General features: G+C 39.5%; 1 protein-coding gene across 2 annotated transcripts in view; it reads right to left on the bottom strand.

The window, feature by feature from the left end:
* Window positions 1-17,643, bottom strand: part of LOC144469213 (uncharacterized) — a 76,606-nt gene that overhangs the window by 20,951 nt on the left and 38,012 nt on the right. For both annotated transcript variants that reach the window (XM_078179228.1, XM_078179229.1), the window contains exons 5-6: window positions 6,994-7,155; window positions 6,109-6,165 (exon numbers count right to left, since the gene is read on the bottom strand). In XM_078179228.1, the coding sequence (XP_078035354.1) occupies window positions 6,109-6,165; window positions 6,994-7,155 (219 nt within the window). The remainder of the gene's footprint in view (window positions 1-6,108; window positions 6,166-6,993; window positions 7,156-17,643) is intronic.

The raw sequence follows: 17,643 nt of genomic DNA, 5'->3' as shown, positions 1-17,643 counted from the left end.
TAAAGAGCGGTAAACAAGCCACTGGTAGCAGGACCATTTTGCGTTTCCGCTTCGAATGCGAGTGTGCGCCGTCTATCGGTCTCGTTGAGAAACTTTTCCACCATTGTGCACAAAACACCGGATATTTTGAAAAGATTATTTCGATTCGAAATAAGTCGCTAATTGAAATTAAATCACGGATTCGATTAAAATGTGCGATTAAAATGCGTGGCAGAATAAAGTGTACAGTAGAAATATTCATCAAAAATTCTACGGTGGGAAAATTGATTTCCACGTCGTTGCCAGGGATGTGACGAATTTTAATATTCTACATTCCTGTTTCAGTCTTTAAATTCCTTCTCTTGTTCCTATGTAACACATAACTAGATTACGGATTTTTATGCAAAATAAAAGGCGTCTTGTAGTACATAGAAGCCAATGTTGATTCGTTCTTAAATAATTTTAATAAGACGTGATTATTTTTACATTAACTTGATATTATTTTAATATCCAATATTCCACATTCCAGTTTCAGTCTAAAAATTTCTCCTGCTTTAAAACAATAAGATTTCATTTCTTCAGGTATTTCTCACATGAAGTAGATATAGTAGTATCTCTGATACTCCGGAAGAATTACGAAAGGAATAAATCGTTCTTAAATAATTTTAATAAGACGTGATTATTTTTACATTAACTTGATATTATTTTAATATCCAATATTCCACATTTCAGTTTCAGTCTACAAATTTCTCCTGCTTTAAAACAATAAGATTTCATTTCTTCAGGTATTTCTCACATGAAGTAGACATAGTAGTATCTCTGATACTCCGGAAGAATTACGAAAGGAATAAATCTGGTGTCCATTATTTCGACAGGCAGTCCAAACATTGAACGTCCGCGACCGGCGAGCATTTAGCCAAAACAAATGAATCATAATTATACTTGCCATTAATCTCCGCGGCGTTGCTCGTCGATTTGCCGGGAGATAGCTAATAAATATGTAGAAGCGTGGAACTTGCGTACATTAATCGCCAGACGAAGAAGAGGACGGCGGAGCGGCGGAGAAGCAGAAGCGGAGGACGGTAGCGGGAAAAGGAGAGCTGGAAAGGACGATACGGAGGGATAGATGGTCAAGTGGTTGCCCGTGGGATGATCCCGCAGTTTCTTGTGCAAAAGAGAAGTCAGCCGGATAGCGGCGAGAATAGAAGGCGGAGAACAGAGAAGAAAGGCGGGTTTCCCTCCAGGGAGCAGTAAACCTGCGGAGGAGGAAGTGACACTAAAACTTTTACACGGATACCGGGGCCTTTATTTACATATTGCTCGCAGACTCAAAGGAAACTGTTCGCTTTATTTCCATCTGGCTTTTTTCTGTCTCGCTGGCTAGCCTGCGGCCGGAATAGGTAGTTTCGGCCAATTTTTATGGAACCTTTTCTGCTCCCTTAACATTTTTTTGAAAGGACCCGGTGAACTTTTTCGCCCATTGCAACGCGCAACCGGAATCGTTCGTTCTCGTGAAGAGAGAGAAAGAGAGAGAGGGAGAGAAAGAGAACGGCAGAGAGTTAATTCGAAACTCGTTTGCCATTACTGTGGACGACCCGCTCCGCGGAAACGATCCCCGGCAGAGCGGCCGAAAATATTCGCGGCGATGGATTGCGATACGGACGCGATGCGGCGTCTCAACCTTGCGGATGTCGGAGCTGAAATTTTAATGGAGGTCCTCGACGGGCCGCCGAAGCGTTTGGACGATCGCCACGGTGCCGCGGATCTTTGCGCGAGATCCAAATTTTCTCGAGTGAAATCGAACGGTTGAAGGTATCGCTCGTGTACACGGCTTTCCCGAAGTTCCGTGCTATCGAGAGCTCACGACTTTCTGTGGATTCTTAGGCGAGGCAGAAGTTTTCTATGCTAACTACAAGAAGTCGCAAAGATAAGAACTATTTTCTGGGAACATGCCTGAAGTATTCACAAATGCGCGAAACACGATGCTTCTACTTTTCGGGCATCGAGGAACACAAGAATGCAACTTCTTCTGAAACCTCCAGCGTTTTGTATCCTCACACAATAGCTTTCTCAGGGATATGTGAAATCCATAACCTACTTATGAGCTTTTGCAAATAGAAGATTTCTATGTTAAGTGCAAGAAGTTGCAATTATGCAGACGAGAAAGATCTCCTGGAAAACATGTGTTTCGACGCTTGTATTTGAAGAGAAATTCATCTATTCTTCTAAATGTAGAAAACTGAAAAAGCTAGAACGTCACTCGTTAATTTTTACAATGTTTTTACTAACATTTTCTACCTCACGTATACAATTTTCTCATAAGTGCATGAAAAATCTATGATCAACTTATTACTTTCTGCTGATTATTGCGCGAGATATTAGGTCATTAAGTATGAAACGTATACCTTGTACTATAAGTTTATTATAAAATCTATGTGTTTCATATTTAATGATATATAATATGAGTGCTCTACATTAACTGCAAGAACTGAAAGAACAATTCCCTGGGAAGTATCCTGACACAAATGCATGAAACAAGACGCTTTGTTTATTACACAGAAGTATTTGGACGCTTGCATTCGAACAGAAATTCATTTCTTCTTTTAATACTTTTAAGAGGATGTGGTAGTTAATAATGTTAATAATGATAATCATAATTATTGCAAATTGAATTAAAACTTAAATGTACTTTATTAAGAATTAAAAGTTACACTCCGGAATATTCGCGTATCCAGTAAAATAAATGATAATGATGTATGACGGAACTACAGAGATACAGAAAATATAGGTAGCAACCCCACGGTCCGGTTTCTGATTTAGAAATGAAAAATGCCTGGGTCGCCCGGGCCTCCGTCGAGAACGGTTCACTCTCATAAAGAGCCATAAAACAATTCGGTGGGTCTGTTCTCAATCGCTTGTCATCGATGAAACTCCACCAATAATAATTCACGCGAAAGCGATGGATCTTTATTAGCCTGTGGCATCAATCGAACCGAACATTACTCGTAAATAAAAATCGACGGGGACAATTCGATACACCTAATCTTTATATTAACCTTTTAGGTACGCCAGGATTTTGCGCAAATAAAGTTTTTCGTAACTAAATTACGATTTTCTCTTAATATATATTTTTTCCGGATATCTATATATAGTACTAATAACATATATTCTTTTCTTAATATATTGTATATACACACTTTCACTTTAATTGTTTGCTTTAATAAATAATAAAACAATTGAGTAAAGCACGAGCCATTCGCGAAAGCCACTATAGTGGCGCGTAGTATCGAAAAGGTTAAAAGTCCTAAAAGTCTTAAAGTCCTAATCTTTACATATAAAATCTAATAAACTATAGATATTCTTTTCTCAATATTTCTAAATTTTTTACCATTTTCACCAATCAATTTTCTCACACTATCCACGATCTGTCTACGATATTCACCTTGCCTTGCGACAGAAAACTCGAATGGCTCGTAACCGCAGGCGGCAGAGGTTAACTACCGCCTCTAAAATGATCTATGAAAATTAAAATCCTCATAAAGCCCCGTCTCCCGTTACGATTATGCACGTTTAATCCGGGCGAATTACGCGCAGAAATCCACGTTACTCGTAAGCTGCCCCCTAAAACCGTCCGCGAACGAGCGATCGCTGGAATCACGACCGGGAAAAGTGTTCGCGCGGTTTCGATTCCCGGCGCGTCTAAAAATCAGCGATCGTTCCCCGAACGCAATCAAAGAGGATCGGTCGGAAGTTCGACGAGCCAAGGGAACTTCCGTAATTTCATGGGGGGGGGGGGGGGGGGGGGAGAAAAATCGAGGAGCTTAAAATATCACGTTTCTAGATTAGACTGCCGCCTGGAGCGGAACGAGAGTTAAAACGCAACAAGGATCGGGGAACGGTTAGCAGTTCCCCGATACCGAAAATCAGGCGGGAGCATCCGAGGGTATCTACGGTCGAAGGCGCACGCACTCGCGGCGAAACAAAAAGTAGGAAAGAAATCTGGAGAAACGAAACCGTCGGTGGAAGGAACACGGGAGCGTAGGAGAGAGATCAAGAGGAAAAGAGGTATGGCGGAAGGGAGAAGGAGGGAAAGAGGGAAAGAGGGAAAGAGGGAAAGAGAGAGAGAGAGAGGGGAGAATAACGCTGCTGGCGATGCCGTGCGATTGCGCATAAGAAATTCCGAGCGTAATGTCGCGGTACACATTGACGATTATGATGATATCGTGCTGATCTCCGGATGCTTTGCATAATAAGAGGTATTGGTATGGCGCGAGATAGACAGTCGACGGTCCCCGAAACGAGAGAGCGGGACGGCCGGCGACTGTCGAAAATGCACCGAGTGAGGAAGAATAAGCGTGGGCGAAGGGGACCGGGAGCGAAGTGATAGCGTTTGCCTGCACACATGCAAATTTTCTTCTTGTGAGAATTTTGTCGAGCAACGGTCTCTCTCGGAGGCCGCGGATCGAGGGCAGAGGCAGAGGCAGAGAGGGGGGGGGGGGGGGGATTGTATCGGATAAAAACAATGGCTCGCGGAGCCAATATTGGTCGAACGACGAGAAAGGGGGTTGTCGATGATCCGGGGAATGCACCGGGGAATTGAAGGAGGGAAATAAACGAGCTGGAGCACAGATTGGTTTAATCGAGATAGGTTTTCTCTTGTCATGATTACCCGGCCTGATAAAAGAAATTGTCACTCGCCGAACACCTTTACGAATAATTTACAACGCTGTAAACCGAAGGCTCGCTATCGAATCATCGCCTCGTTGCGGAGATTGCGGCGTTACTTTGTTTTCCACCATTTTCTTGGCGCGGGTAATGCTTGATGGGCGTACAAGTGACTTTGATGTATTTCTTAAACGACCAGTTTTGTGGCAAAATTGGGTCTCGAATTTTTTACTTACTGTATCGTGCAGAAACGTTTTAGAAAAAGATTGTTTACAGAGTGTCAGAGAAGGAACATTAAGCTTTAAAATGAAGCCAGGTTTGTTGTTGCGCGATTTCTCTTTTTGTAAATTATAGCTGGTTCAATGACAATAATTTGCTCAAAGTTTACCGTTCGTATGTACAATGTTTGTCTTTTACATTGATTTATTTAATCCTCTTAGCGCCCACCGAAAGAGTCGTGTATACCCGAGCGTTATGTAATGAAGTTGTTTGATGTAATTTGGTTAAGTTTCGGAAAAAAATTATAAAAATTTTGTAAAACCTAATAATTCGAAAATTCAGAGAAAAAGGAGGAATAAGAAATAAAGGGTAATCTATTAAAAATATTAAGAAAACAAAAAATACCGTAACCAAAAAAGGTATGTTTGCCACGAAAATAAATATAATCTAATGTAAATAAGTATCGTAGAAATAGTAACAATAGTACAGAGTAAAAATTGCCTATTAATCGCAAGAAACAGAAGATGAAAAGAATGTATCGTAACATTTTAAACTTCCCCTTGCTTTAGTTCTTTTTTTTATCTGCAGGGGAAGAATATGGTAGCTTCGTTGTTGCAAATACCGCTATTATTTAAAACAAGAGAGCAATTAATATAGAACGTTCATTGCGGTCACTCTAAAAAAAAATATTGTAGTGGAAGGAAACGGTGAAATTACATTGATAATTCACGTGATTTATCGTGATTTTACGCGCGCTGTCGAATGCACTAAATATGCAATGCACGTGTTTTACTGCAGTTGATTTCGACGGAATATGTTCGCACGCCCGTGTGTTACACGCATACATCGTCGCAGATACGTCCGCTGTTATTTACGTTCGCGGCAGCATAATAGCGTATCTATTGAAATTAAAGTTCGCACTTTTCTGGACGGTCGAAATATCGTTTGCCCCGGAAAATTTTATCGTCGCACGCATTCGTCAATGTTTATATTAATTAATGCCCGGTTCGCGCTCGCGAGTTTTATCTACGGCGAAATGTTTATACTTTAAATTTCTCATTTTAAGACAGGACAATGCGGTCGCGAGGGAAACTGATAATTAAATCGGTCTGTTTGCCGCATTCGCGTTCGTTGAATTTTTTATAAACATATAGTACCTGCACTTCTACGCCGGGTAGGACTCGCATAATTTCATTAGCGAATTATAAAACCGCGCGGATGGGCTTTAATTTGAACTGTACTCACCTCCTCGTGTTCCCGGTGAAATCTCTCCTTCTTTCTCAGCTCCTCTTGAACCTTGAGCTGCAAAATACAAAGAAGTATAAACAGCCGGTCAATTGTCATCAACCAACATCTGGAAAGTGACGGCAAATAATATGTCGGTCGCTGCGCGGGGGAACAACGGCGAGCGGGTAACGAATATGTGGAAGCCGCAGCCTTCAATTCTTTTGCCACGGTTCCCCGCGCGAAGGGAACTGAAACCTTCGCGGAGAGTAATTATCGCGGATCTTGCGATGAAGCGAGCTGCTCGGAAATTCTACAGTTTTAATGAACCACGGCCACGCGTGCCGCGATTCATCGATTTAGTCAATTCCGTCGTATGTTTCAACGCACACTTTCCATTTTCGCATCGATGGCTTTGTATTTCATTAGTTGCCACCGTGTCCTACCGTGAAATTAAATCGATGTTTCTGTTCAGATCTAGAAATAAACTTGTTTAACCGCGAACACGATCATGTTATTCGCATAAATTTTGTATTTCCAACGTGAAACATACTAATTGTCTCTGATGCAAATATAATTTCATTGTATCCTTTTCAAATATCGATGGTCTTGCGAATTAGATTGTAACAAAACTTTTGTTATTAATAATATTTAAAATAACATTTGTTACAAAAATAATAGTAATTTAAAATTATTATGGTAGAATTAAATTTTTATTAGTACGTGTCCATATATGGAAGAAATATTCGTTGTTCAATTATCTGAAAAGCTTATCCTATAGCCAGACTCTAGAATCAGGATTCTGCTATGTACGCGACGAGATGCATCAATATTTATTCTAGCCTAGGCTGTAGCATCCAGAACGCGATCTATAATGTTTACTTTAATTTAGCAATGAAATCATACCCTGTGTATAGTCTCCTCGAAGCTGTTCGGCTGACTGCCGTTCATCTGTAGGCATCTTAGTCGGTCGTAGTCTTTGGGATCTACCATAGAACGTAGAATCGTGTTCCCCATATCTTTTCTTAAACCCAAACCACTCTGCAGTACGCTGTCTGGCGTGTCCACCTGTAACAAGCGGGAAGAAGAACGATTACTTCACTTTTGTGCAGTTTGTAGAACATTTAGACTGCGCATCTTTATGCAGAATTTTGCGTATTATATACATTGCCCCGATTCATTCAAATTGTTAACAGAAATATATTTATTTAACCTCTCCTTCTTGCCATCGATTTGGAAATTATTTATTTCTTCTGTTAACAATTTCTGTTAATAATCTGAATGAATAGAAGATGTAATAATATTCTTAGATTGTTCGAATTTCTTTGTTTAAATGCATAAAATCCGCAGTCTAATTAAGGATCAGTACTCTCTTCAAGTGGCTGATGCTCCAATTTCTTATTATTTTGAACTTCACAAAGCAATTTGTCGATCTCTTCAATTAGTTTTCTCTTGCGATATTCACTGTTTCACTTTACAACGAACAATTTGTAGCGTTAACATGAAATATCGCAGCTAACAAATCCCTAACACTTGTTAATCCCTGCCCGATTTTTCCCCTCAATTTCAGCTTTTTTACGCCTGCGAAATAATCGAGTTCGGTGAAACAGAATTAGGATGCGTTAACTAAACACAGACGAGGCAAATTAGTATGAATAGAGGACGTATTCCCGTCAGCGAGTAATTGAATTCTGAATTCAGCCTTTGCACCTGCACTTGCATCCTGCACTTGCGTTTCGGGGTAGCGTCTGCGCCTTGTTTACAATAAAACGTAGCAGCCGAAATTACAGAAGTTCTTTTTATTTTCTCCGGCAAATTAACTTAGGCGAATTGCTTGGCCAGCTTAATTCATTTATGAATTCACTTCGTCAACTGGCCACGCATAAGAACAATTTAATTAGTTCCTTCTCTAGAAATAATTTAACAAGCCTACGAATTGCTTGGTTTTTATACGATCATTCGGTTTTTAGAAACTAGTCTCTTTGGTTACGAAATTCCGTAGCTAATACGTTTGTTGAAAAATTGAGTGAAATACCTAAATATTGCAATCAATATCAGAGTTTACAATTTTATATAAGCGAGATTTTTTGTTAAAAATTTAAGGGAATATAAATTGTCGCGTGCTATTCGGTTGTAAATAATTTAGATTGTTAGTAGATTTTATTAGATCTGTTGGTAGCACTCGTTACGTACACAGAGGACTGCGAGGTATAAAATATCCAGCTTGAATTTCACTAGATGTAATATACTTAGCTTTAACCGCGTGATCTTCGATATTGGAAGCGAACGGCACAAACATTCTAGTCACGATGCTCAGATAAAAGTGCTTCCCTGTAGAGCATCTTCTGGGTCCTTTTATGAATATTGACGTCTTCGCCGAGGAGAAAGTATACGTGAAACGCCAAATATTTTACGCAGCGCGATTATTAAAATAGATCTCCCCTACGGTCTTATTAATCCTTCCTTAATATCAAAAAACGCCCCTTATTTAACACGTTTACCATCAGCCTCGCGCATCTTTGCATCTCAACGTATTACAAAGCATAGTAATTTATACATTTTAAGCAATTTCTCACTGTTTCACGCATTTGTTTATAAAACCGTTAATATCATAAAATAATAATACATTTTAAAAATACAGAAGAATTCTTTGCATTTAACGATCGCGTGTAAAATTAAATAAAATGTTCATTTTCGACGAACGTGGATTATTTGTGCATTGAAAACTGTACGAAATATTTTGTAACAGTTGTTATTAAAAAAATACCTGGTGAAATTTGGTAATGCCGAGGCATTACAAGCAGCGAGTAGCCGTGGGTTTTAGGACGACATTAAACCAAAATTTTCTGCAGGGAACGTGGTATTCGAGGCACGCAGACGTCGGTTCGAAGTTAGAAAAGCAACAAGCAGGCGAAATGCACATCCCTCAATATTCTACCAAATATTTAAGGGAATTCCAGTCACGAGTGTTATCACGCCACTTAGATGAAAGCGTCTTACGTCGAAGATGTCTGTGAGCCTTCGAACCTAATAGGAACACTATGAACTTCGGTTGGAGTTTCGGATGAGCATTAACTCCTGTCTGGCTTTCCGGTTCTTTATTAACTTTTTATTTATCACCGCGCTGCGATCGATAGGAAAGCCGAATCACGGATTATATTATGTTGCAGAAAATCCAGTTGAAGCATATAATCGATAACAACGAGTTAACTCGTCGAGGACTGTAAATTAAAATTGATTGGAGAATGTTACTGGAAGCGTGGTAAAATTACTTCACAGGCAATGCACCCGTACCGGAAAATATTCCAATAGCAATAATATTTGTAGCATGACAACAATTTCTTTGAACCGATTAAAACGAGGAGAGATATCTACGGAGGAATGTTAATCTTGTTGAACGTGCTTTGTATTCGAACAGAAATATTACTGGAATCGCAGAATTTAGTATCAAAAGGATCTTGTAACACTCTATTCGCTTCATTAATGCTACTTATTATTTCCATCTGTGGTAAGTATAATTATCTCATCGCTACGCGGAATAATTCTCACTTTGATTGACTTATTGAAACAAATACCTCTCCGTGAAAATCAGTAAATCTGTAACAATGGTATTGTCAATATCGTTATCGGCAATCAATGTTATCGTCTAAAAGTTACATTCGATTGTACTCTTTTGCTACGTCAGTTTAAAATATGCATTTCCGTAATGTAACAAGGTGCGAACGAACGAATGAGATCGAAAAATCGATTCGTTCCTCCGTGTAAAAAGGCAGCGTCCGTCTTCTTGTTTCTCGTTCATTGAGAGGAGCACCAAGTATTTTACTTGTTCGAAACATTCTTTTCGGGTCAAAACACCAATTATGAATTTATGCACGTGCATCGCCTGGCAGTTTGCGTAAATCGATTCTCGGCCGAGGCTACATACGTACACGTGATCGACGCGGGGCATTTAAATTGCACGTAATTCAGCAATAAATTAAGGCGTTCAACGTATGCCACATAATTTATGCGTCAAGCTACGGTCTCATTCCACGTTTTTATCGACGTGCCGTTACAAGATCGAACGCAATTCTGTTACCTAGAAATCTTTACGCTCGAAGATTCTTTTCCTTAATTGACAGAGAAAGTGGGCAAATTGTGATATTGGAAGTAAGTAAGTTCTCATATAGACGCAATTGTCATATTAATTATAATAATAATATTAGACATGCTAAGTTTGTATTAGTAAATACAAAGTAGTCACAGACATGTGATTTAATTTTTGTTTTGAATCACAACGTACGAACCCTTTCATATTTTTTATTATATAACTTATTTTTTGTTATATTATTTATTATATTCTTATTTTCATTATCGCTACTATTTCTATGTTGAAATTTAATTCATTGTATATATATTAATGTGTTTCTTGCTTATTATTATTATTGACAAGATTTGGTGTTAGGTTTTTTAAGAAATGTAATACGTTTTAATTATTACTTGTATTACCGCGAATAGACATGACTCACGCCTTGAAGATCCATCTGGTGCTTAGAACCCTTTTACTTGTTGTCCTATAAATTATACTCGCGTGACAATTTTTATAACGCCAGTCTTACCAAGAGTTCCCCATATAAAATCGATAAAATTATTCTGAAAATAGTGAGACAACGTACAATAAATATAACAATTTTCTATAAGGCACGCCCAGCATACATTTTACGCGAACTTTCCTGCGTTAATAATCAACTATCCCGAAGTACCATTTTACCATCAGTTACCGACTCGCAACAGCCTCTCCCTGTCGCGACCGTTTCAATTTTCCACGGCCAAGATAAAACGAAAGTGTTCAAGAAAACGAAATAGCCACTTAGTTCTCCGTGTCGCCCCGGCGATTTAATAACTAGCATTACTCGCAACGACTGTATAAAAACTCGGCGGCGATAAAGCTCATAGCCGCCATTACACCGCTTACGTTTATGCAGATTTACGTCTTCATTGATTAATATGAGAAAGAAAAAAAAACCGGTATTACATAGAAAATTACTTGGCCGGCGAGGTGACCCGCGCGCTAGGCGAAAGCGCAGCCCCGGAAACTTTATGGGGGTGGGGGCCTCAAAAATACCGTGCCCGTCGCCGCTATAAATACGTAACAACTGCTTTCCAGTCGCGATTAATCAGTCGCAATATCAGGCCGCATATATTTCGCCGGCAGGAATTGCTTCTATCGCTTCTTGAGCCGTTCGTCGCTTATGATCGAAACGTGGCACCGCGCAGCCACGATGGGATACGTTTTACGGTGTTAGCACAAGCTTGTGTTATCAGCGGTCTGCAACCGGCCAATAAAGTCGAGGGCCGAGCGGCCGCGGCGTCGATTTTATCGTTCAGAAAACCGTCTTCGATTTAAGTGCCGGGGACATTGTCCAATTGATGCGGGGACGTATAATCAAATTTCGTGCTGTGCCATGGAGAAATACCCTGCTTATAGGTGGCTGGAGTCGCGCTGCGCGCTCGGCTCTTCCTCTCGAACATTTTTGTATTCGCAAATAACACGACCTTTGCGCAATATCGATACGCTCGCTGTTTTTAAAAGAATTTCGTTATAGCCTAGGTAAAAGTTATTATAACCCTGTGAAAGGAAGATGTGTTACTTACGTAATGTTACAAAATTTTGCATTAAAAACAGTGACACAGGTAGACTGTTGCAATGGAGAAGATATTGACGAGGCTAAAAGTCTTGAATGTTCATCGCTGTCTGATGGCAACGCATTTCAATGCGCCAACAACATCGACGCCGGCTTTTCTGTCTACTGTCTGCCGCGTGTATGTATCTAAGTGATTCGGGATTGGCGCGCTAATGACTGTTTCATATTCATTGGGCGTGTGCAACGTGGTCACCCTACTACGGCCCGGGTCGCACGCGTCTCATTTTATCGCTTCTGGTTCGGTTCCATAGCGGCATCTTTCACATTGTCGCCCCGATAACACCTTGCGTGAACGGCTAACCGTGTATTATTGATCCGTTACTCTTCCACCGATTTCAGCGGCTGTAACAGCGCTACCCGAAACTTCATAACCGCACTGTACACTGTCTAACTTCGCATCGGAGACCCTTAACAAGCGTTAATTGAACCACCGGCTGGGACTATTTCGCATGAAATTATCATTTTTGCGAGTTACGCGATTATCTTCAGTCGCGACAATGGTAGTCTGATGTAGTATAATTTGATTCAGCTGCTGCGAGTACTTGCCCAGTGCCTTTTCAAATGTATATTATCGTTGATCCTTTCCTGGCGAGAAATGTTTAAAGAATAGTTTTCGCAGAAATCGAAATTATGCGACAATATTTAAAATAATGGAAAAAAAACGAAAAATACATCTTGATCTTTTGTTGTGTACTATATTTGTTGGATTCTATGGTTATATGAATTATCTTTAAATTACATATTTTTAAATTCTTGTAATTCGAAGTTCAATCGAATTTCTTACTCTCTTTGGAATACGATAAAACCTTCGATAAAGTGAATTTGAATTTCTTCCCCTATTTTGTTCGTGAAAATTTGTATTTACATGAAGAACGTGGTTTAACTAACCTCATTGAATTCCACAAGAAAGATTGACTATTCAAAGAAGAAACTTCCAGCGCTAGGAGGATTCTGAATAATATTATACCTCGTGGAAAACCAGAACTGTACAGAGAGCATTATTATCACAAAATCTACCTAGCTATAAACTTGACTAACGCTTATGTATTATAAAAATAACAAGACTAGATTTATTTAAACGCTAATCTATTTTTATTAGACTGAAATTCTGAATGTAATTTATTTAAGAAATAATTAATATGCATTGCTTTATAACGACAAAAGAATTGTACCTTTTTAGATTTTTCGCCACTTTTAATAATGCTATACGTTGAATTAATGTGCTGACACATTATTGACCGGGAATGCCATGTGTCCATGTTTAATACGCAATTTGTAATAAATATTCGGCGGATTTTATGCAATTACAACAGGATTGAGTAGTTGCAATTTGAAATAGTAAAGATATTAAAAGAATCTTGAATTGACACTTAAATATTATTGATCTATTCAGTTTCCAGAGAAGTTTTATTTTCCATAAAAATTCATAATCAGCTAACAAATGTCAAAGACGGCTGCTACATAAGGTATTATCCTCTTAAAAGTCTAAAAATAATATAGTAACGTATATGTACATAAAGTTTCAAATAAACACTGTATACGATGAAAAAGTTAATACTTTCAATCAACATTATTAATATTATTTTTTTATTTATATGATTTTATTATTTTTAATTTAATATCATTCGCTTTTAGGAAAAATCGTCGGCCACCAGCATCAGTTTTTGTGATTATACCGGGAAGTAAGACAAAATGTCAATAACCCGTTAAGAAAACTGTAGCGTCACGTTAACAAAATTTGTCGGACGTAAGTGGAGGGCGAACCGTGGTGCGAGCGGAAAAGCTGTGCGAAACGCGAAGAAGCGCGGAAAACGGCGGAATCCGGGCGGGCGTCGAAGACTTCGTTCCTTCGTGCAGTAATCAATTTGTATCGCCGGGCGCGATTCGGCGTGCGCGCGTTAAAAGTAAGCACGAACGCGTTCAAACGAACCGTCTAGACAGTCCGCAATCGATCAACCCCACTTCAGAGAAATCTCGCCGTGAAAACGACGTCGCGTGAACCGCGCGCCCGTGTCGCATGCGTGCGAAATGGTACGCGAACTTCGACACCGCGCCGCGGCGGGAAAACAGTAGCGCTCCGGGGGCTGGAGGCGACACCGGCACTGAAATATCTTTTTGACGGCGTTTCATCCGGCTGGATACATTTACTAATTAAAACAAGCCGCTCGAAAAGTCTGGCTGCTGCGGCTTCGTGTACCGCTCTGCTTAGACACCGGCTGCATTACAAGCGCGACGACAGCGACTGCGACGACAGCTACGACGACTACGACTACGACTACGACTACGTCGACGACGACGACGACGACGACGGCGGCGATGCCGGCGAGACGTTTCGTCTGGACGCGGAAGTAAAAGACAGAGACGAAGAGAACACGTCCGGCGAGAGCTGAATGGAGAAACCGAGCGGCGAACATTACGTTATCGCGGCGGAGCGAGAGGGACGCGGAGTCTAAGATGAGACAGGTGGAGAAAGGGGAAGAGCCACAACGAGGGTGACATACTACATCGATCGCACCTGGAACATCCCCACCCCACGCTGTCGCGGTTTAGTCGCAAACCTTTTCTCCTTTTTGCTTATCGTCTACTTTTCCAGCCACCTCTGTTTCCTCAAACATGCACGCCTGTGCTCATAAATGCCGGGGCACCTGGCTCTCGCGATAAACGAGAGGTAACCCCGGGATCGATACCTTCGAAAATTCACCGACTTCTTTTGATCCTCGATGCCTAACATTTTCTGTCGCGCTTAATGGACTTGTCGTTGTCTGAAATCTACCAGAACGAACAGTACATTAAATGTAAAAAGTACCCGATGTTTGCAAATAAGATACTTCCGCTACGAACTTCAAAAATTGAAAGAATAACTTTTTTTATATTTGTATTACTAGCTTTATACCTGTATTATTTAACGATATTTATTTTAAAAAGATTGAAATTTTAAAAACTGTTATATATTTGCGATGTCATTTTATCTTGGAGGAATATCTATCTATTTTAAAGAATTTTATGATTTAATTATAGTATGTACTTTTTTTGATGATTTCATTTTATAGGGATGGACAGTCACGTATGAGACACTTGTAAATATAATTCCATTATCCTGATTGGTTAATGCATCTTGGGCGTCACTGTAGCTTCTCTCGACGCATCGGATCAATTGTTAATTTCTACATCCAAAAAAATCGTACACCTCGGAAAGAATAAATTTGCAAATCAATTGCAACTGACCGCGAAAAAGATAGTCAAATTTTGACACACGTGCAACCTGTCACCGGTACGTAGATACTCAACGATTTCGGTCCCGCAGTTTTCATGCTAATAAAATAAATATGGATAGTTTTTCTCAGTATCCCGTGAACTCTCATTGGATTCGTCGCGCCCGGTACTTTCAGCAGACACCGATAGCTCGTGTTTGCAAACTGTTCCGTCCTGTGGAACGAATGCCATTCTTCGCGCAGATGGTATTTACATTCGGAAAAGCCGGCGAAAAACCGAAAAAACGATGAATCATTTGGTTCCCACCCGCCCCCCCCCCCACACCCAAAAAAAAAAGTTCGTAGGAAATCCGGATAGCTGTTCGCAACACGTATTAGCAGTCGTTCACTGGGTCGAAAAAGTTTCAAACCATTTCGGGCAACATAGAATATCAATATTAACGAATTTGGAAATGTAGACACATCCGCCGAAAATTTTTACTGAGAACGTCCCGCCTATAAAATTCACGATATCGATTCCACGGGTCGAGAATCGTATCCGGTTTTTTTTACCATGGACAGAAATAATAAATATTTTGACAAAAATTCCTAAGGAGACGTTTTACAAAAATGTGTAAAAATGGAATAAAAATTCTGGTGCACATTTAATTATTAAACTGCGGATTTTTATGTAAAATACAAATGATCTTTATCGGTTGCAATTAACATTAATCAAATAGAAATTTCTGTCTTCTTTTAATAATTTCAGTGAGCCAAAAATAATACATAATTATCCTTTAACCCTTTGCACTCGAGCGGCGCTTCTGAGGCGCCATGAAAAATTATTGTATCACGTTTCGAAATAATTTTAAGGGTATAATAACACCATTTAACATTATTTAACACTATAATATTATAATAAATTCAGTAAATACATCATATAAAATACAGTAAGTTACTTCAAATGGAAATATTATAGGTCAGAGAGACGACTTTAAATATCGAATTAAAATAGCTCGGAGTGCAAAGGGTTAACATAATATGACGATGTAATAATCATTCTTTATAGAACTGTTTCAGGGTTCAAATAAATCATCGCTATACGTATATTGTTCGACGTTGAAGGGGAAGGAAGAAATATTCGGCAGGTTCTTCGGGCGATGTAATTGCAAATTCTGGTTCATAGTCCGCAATATGTTCGAGTTCGGGCCAATCGATGGTTCTCAACAAGTTCATTAAAAGCATTCCATAAACTTTTACGGAAAAGTGGCCGGAAACACCAAGAATTGGAAGTTCGGTTTTGCCCTCAACTTCCACGGAAATTGCTTATCCGCGCAGCACTTTCTGGCTGTCCGTTTCCCCCGCAGAAAAACCGTTTATACTGCCGTTTTTCCAATCGGTCGTGCTCTTTCTCCAGCACATAATCAAGGACCGCCGTCTACCTCAGCACACGTCGCTGTAGAAACGCCGCCCTTACGTTTCGCGCACGAATTGCGGGTAGTGTGGCTTGCGAAAGTATTGAAACGTCGTCAAAATTATCATTCCACCTAAATGAAAATAGTAATGATACTTTTTCTTTTGAACAATACATCTATGGTTACTATGCGTTTTAGAATAGTAGAGAGATTAAAAGTTTCTCGCGATTGATACGCGGCAGATTTTTATTTTGTTTTTTAAGTATAATATTTAACTATTAATGGACTAATTTTTATTATCCTACAGTTTAGCGTTATTAAAATGGTGACATAAATAATCGGTTAATAGCTAGAATTCAAGATGTAAAATGTTATCAACCAGTGCTTTCTTATAGCTAACCGGTTAAATTGTAGATTTTATTTGAACTTTCAATTTACACAATAAATGTAAATAATATTATTATAAAATGCTTCTTAAATATTTTAATCTGTTGAACTATTAATCGAAACTAGTCTTCTATGAAATAAATACATAAATAATTTAGAACGAGTGCGTATGAAATAAATTTGCGAAATACCATTGATAAATTCGTTCGGATAAATTTTTCTTTGAAAATACGAGGAGAGTTTTGCAAGTGAAATCGAAGGAAAGAACCATCGCAGCGTTTCGCACCTTTTACCTCTATTTCAGCCCCGATCAGAAGAAGAGATGTAGAGCTAGTTAACCCTGAACTATCGTACATTCGCTTAACTGCCACCGTAAATTCTTTCAAATGCCTCGTTGTTTCGATACTTACTGCATCGGCTATGTAAAGTAACCTCATTTATGTTCGGCGCAGATTTTCCGCCGCGGTTCCAGGGATCGGGATCCAAGAAGGAAAGAATAAAGGTGGACATAAATAAGGGGATGTACGCGTATAACAGGAATTAGAATTGCTGAGGTTGTTAAAAGGAACCCGATAAATTGCACTCGAGTGAATTGCTTTTTCGCAAAACACATTCGAACCGCCCAACCACACTTACTTTACGCTCGCAGACGATATTAATTACCCATACACCGCTGTCGCGAAAAATGCTTAGTGCTCGGAAATTTATTGGCCACTTGTTCGTACAAATGCGGGACTGCTGTGTTAGCTTAAACGCCACCGCGGGAATAATTCTTCCATTTCTTTCTCAGCTCGAAAACACCTTTTTCCCATCGACACAAATGAAGTTTAATTAATTTCTACCGTGCGTTCGATCTGTCGGAAATCAAACGTCAAGGAA

This window comes from Augochlora pura, chromosome 4 (assembly GCF_028453695.1).
Source record: "Augochlora pura isolate Apur16 chromosome 4, APUR_v2.2.1, whole genome shotgun sequence".
Lineage (NCBI taxonomy): Eukaryota > Metazoa > Arthropoda > Insecta > Hymenoptera > Halictidae > Augochlora > Augochlora pura.
Note: the sequence above shows the minus strand (reverse complement) of the source record. Positions and strands in the feature narration are given on the sequence as shown.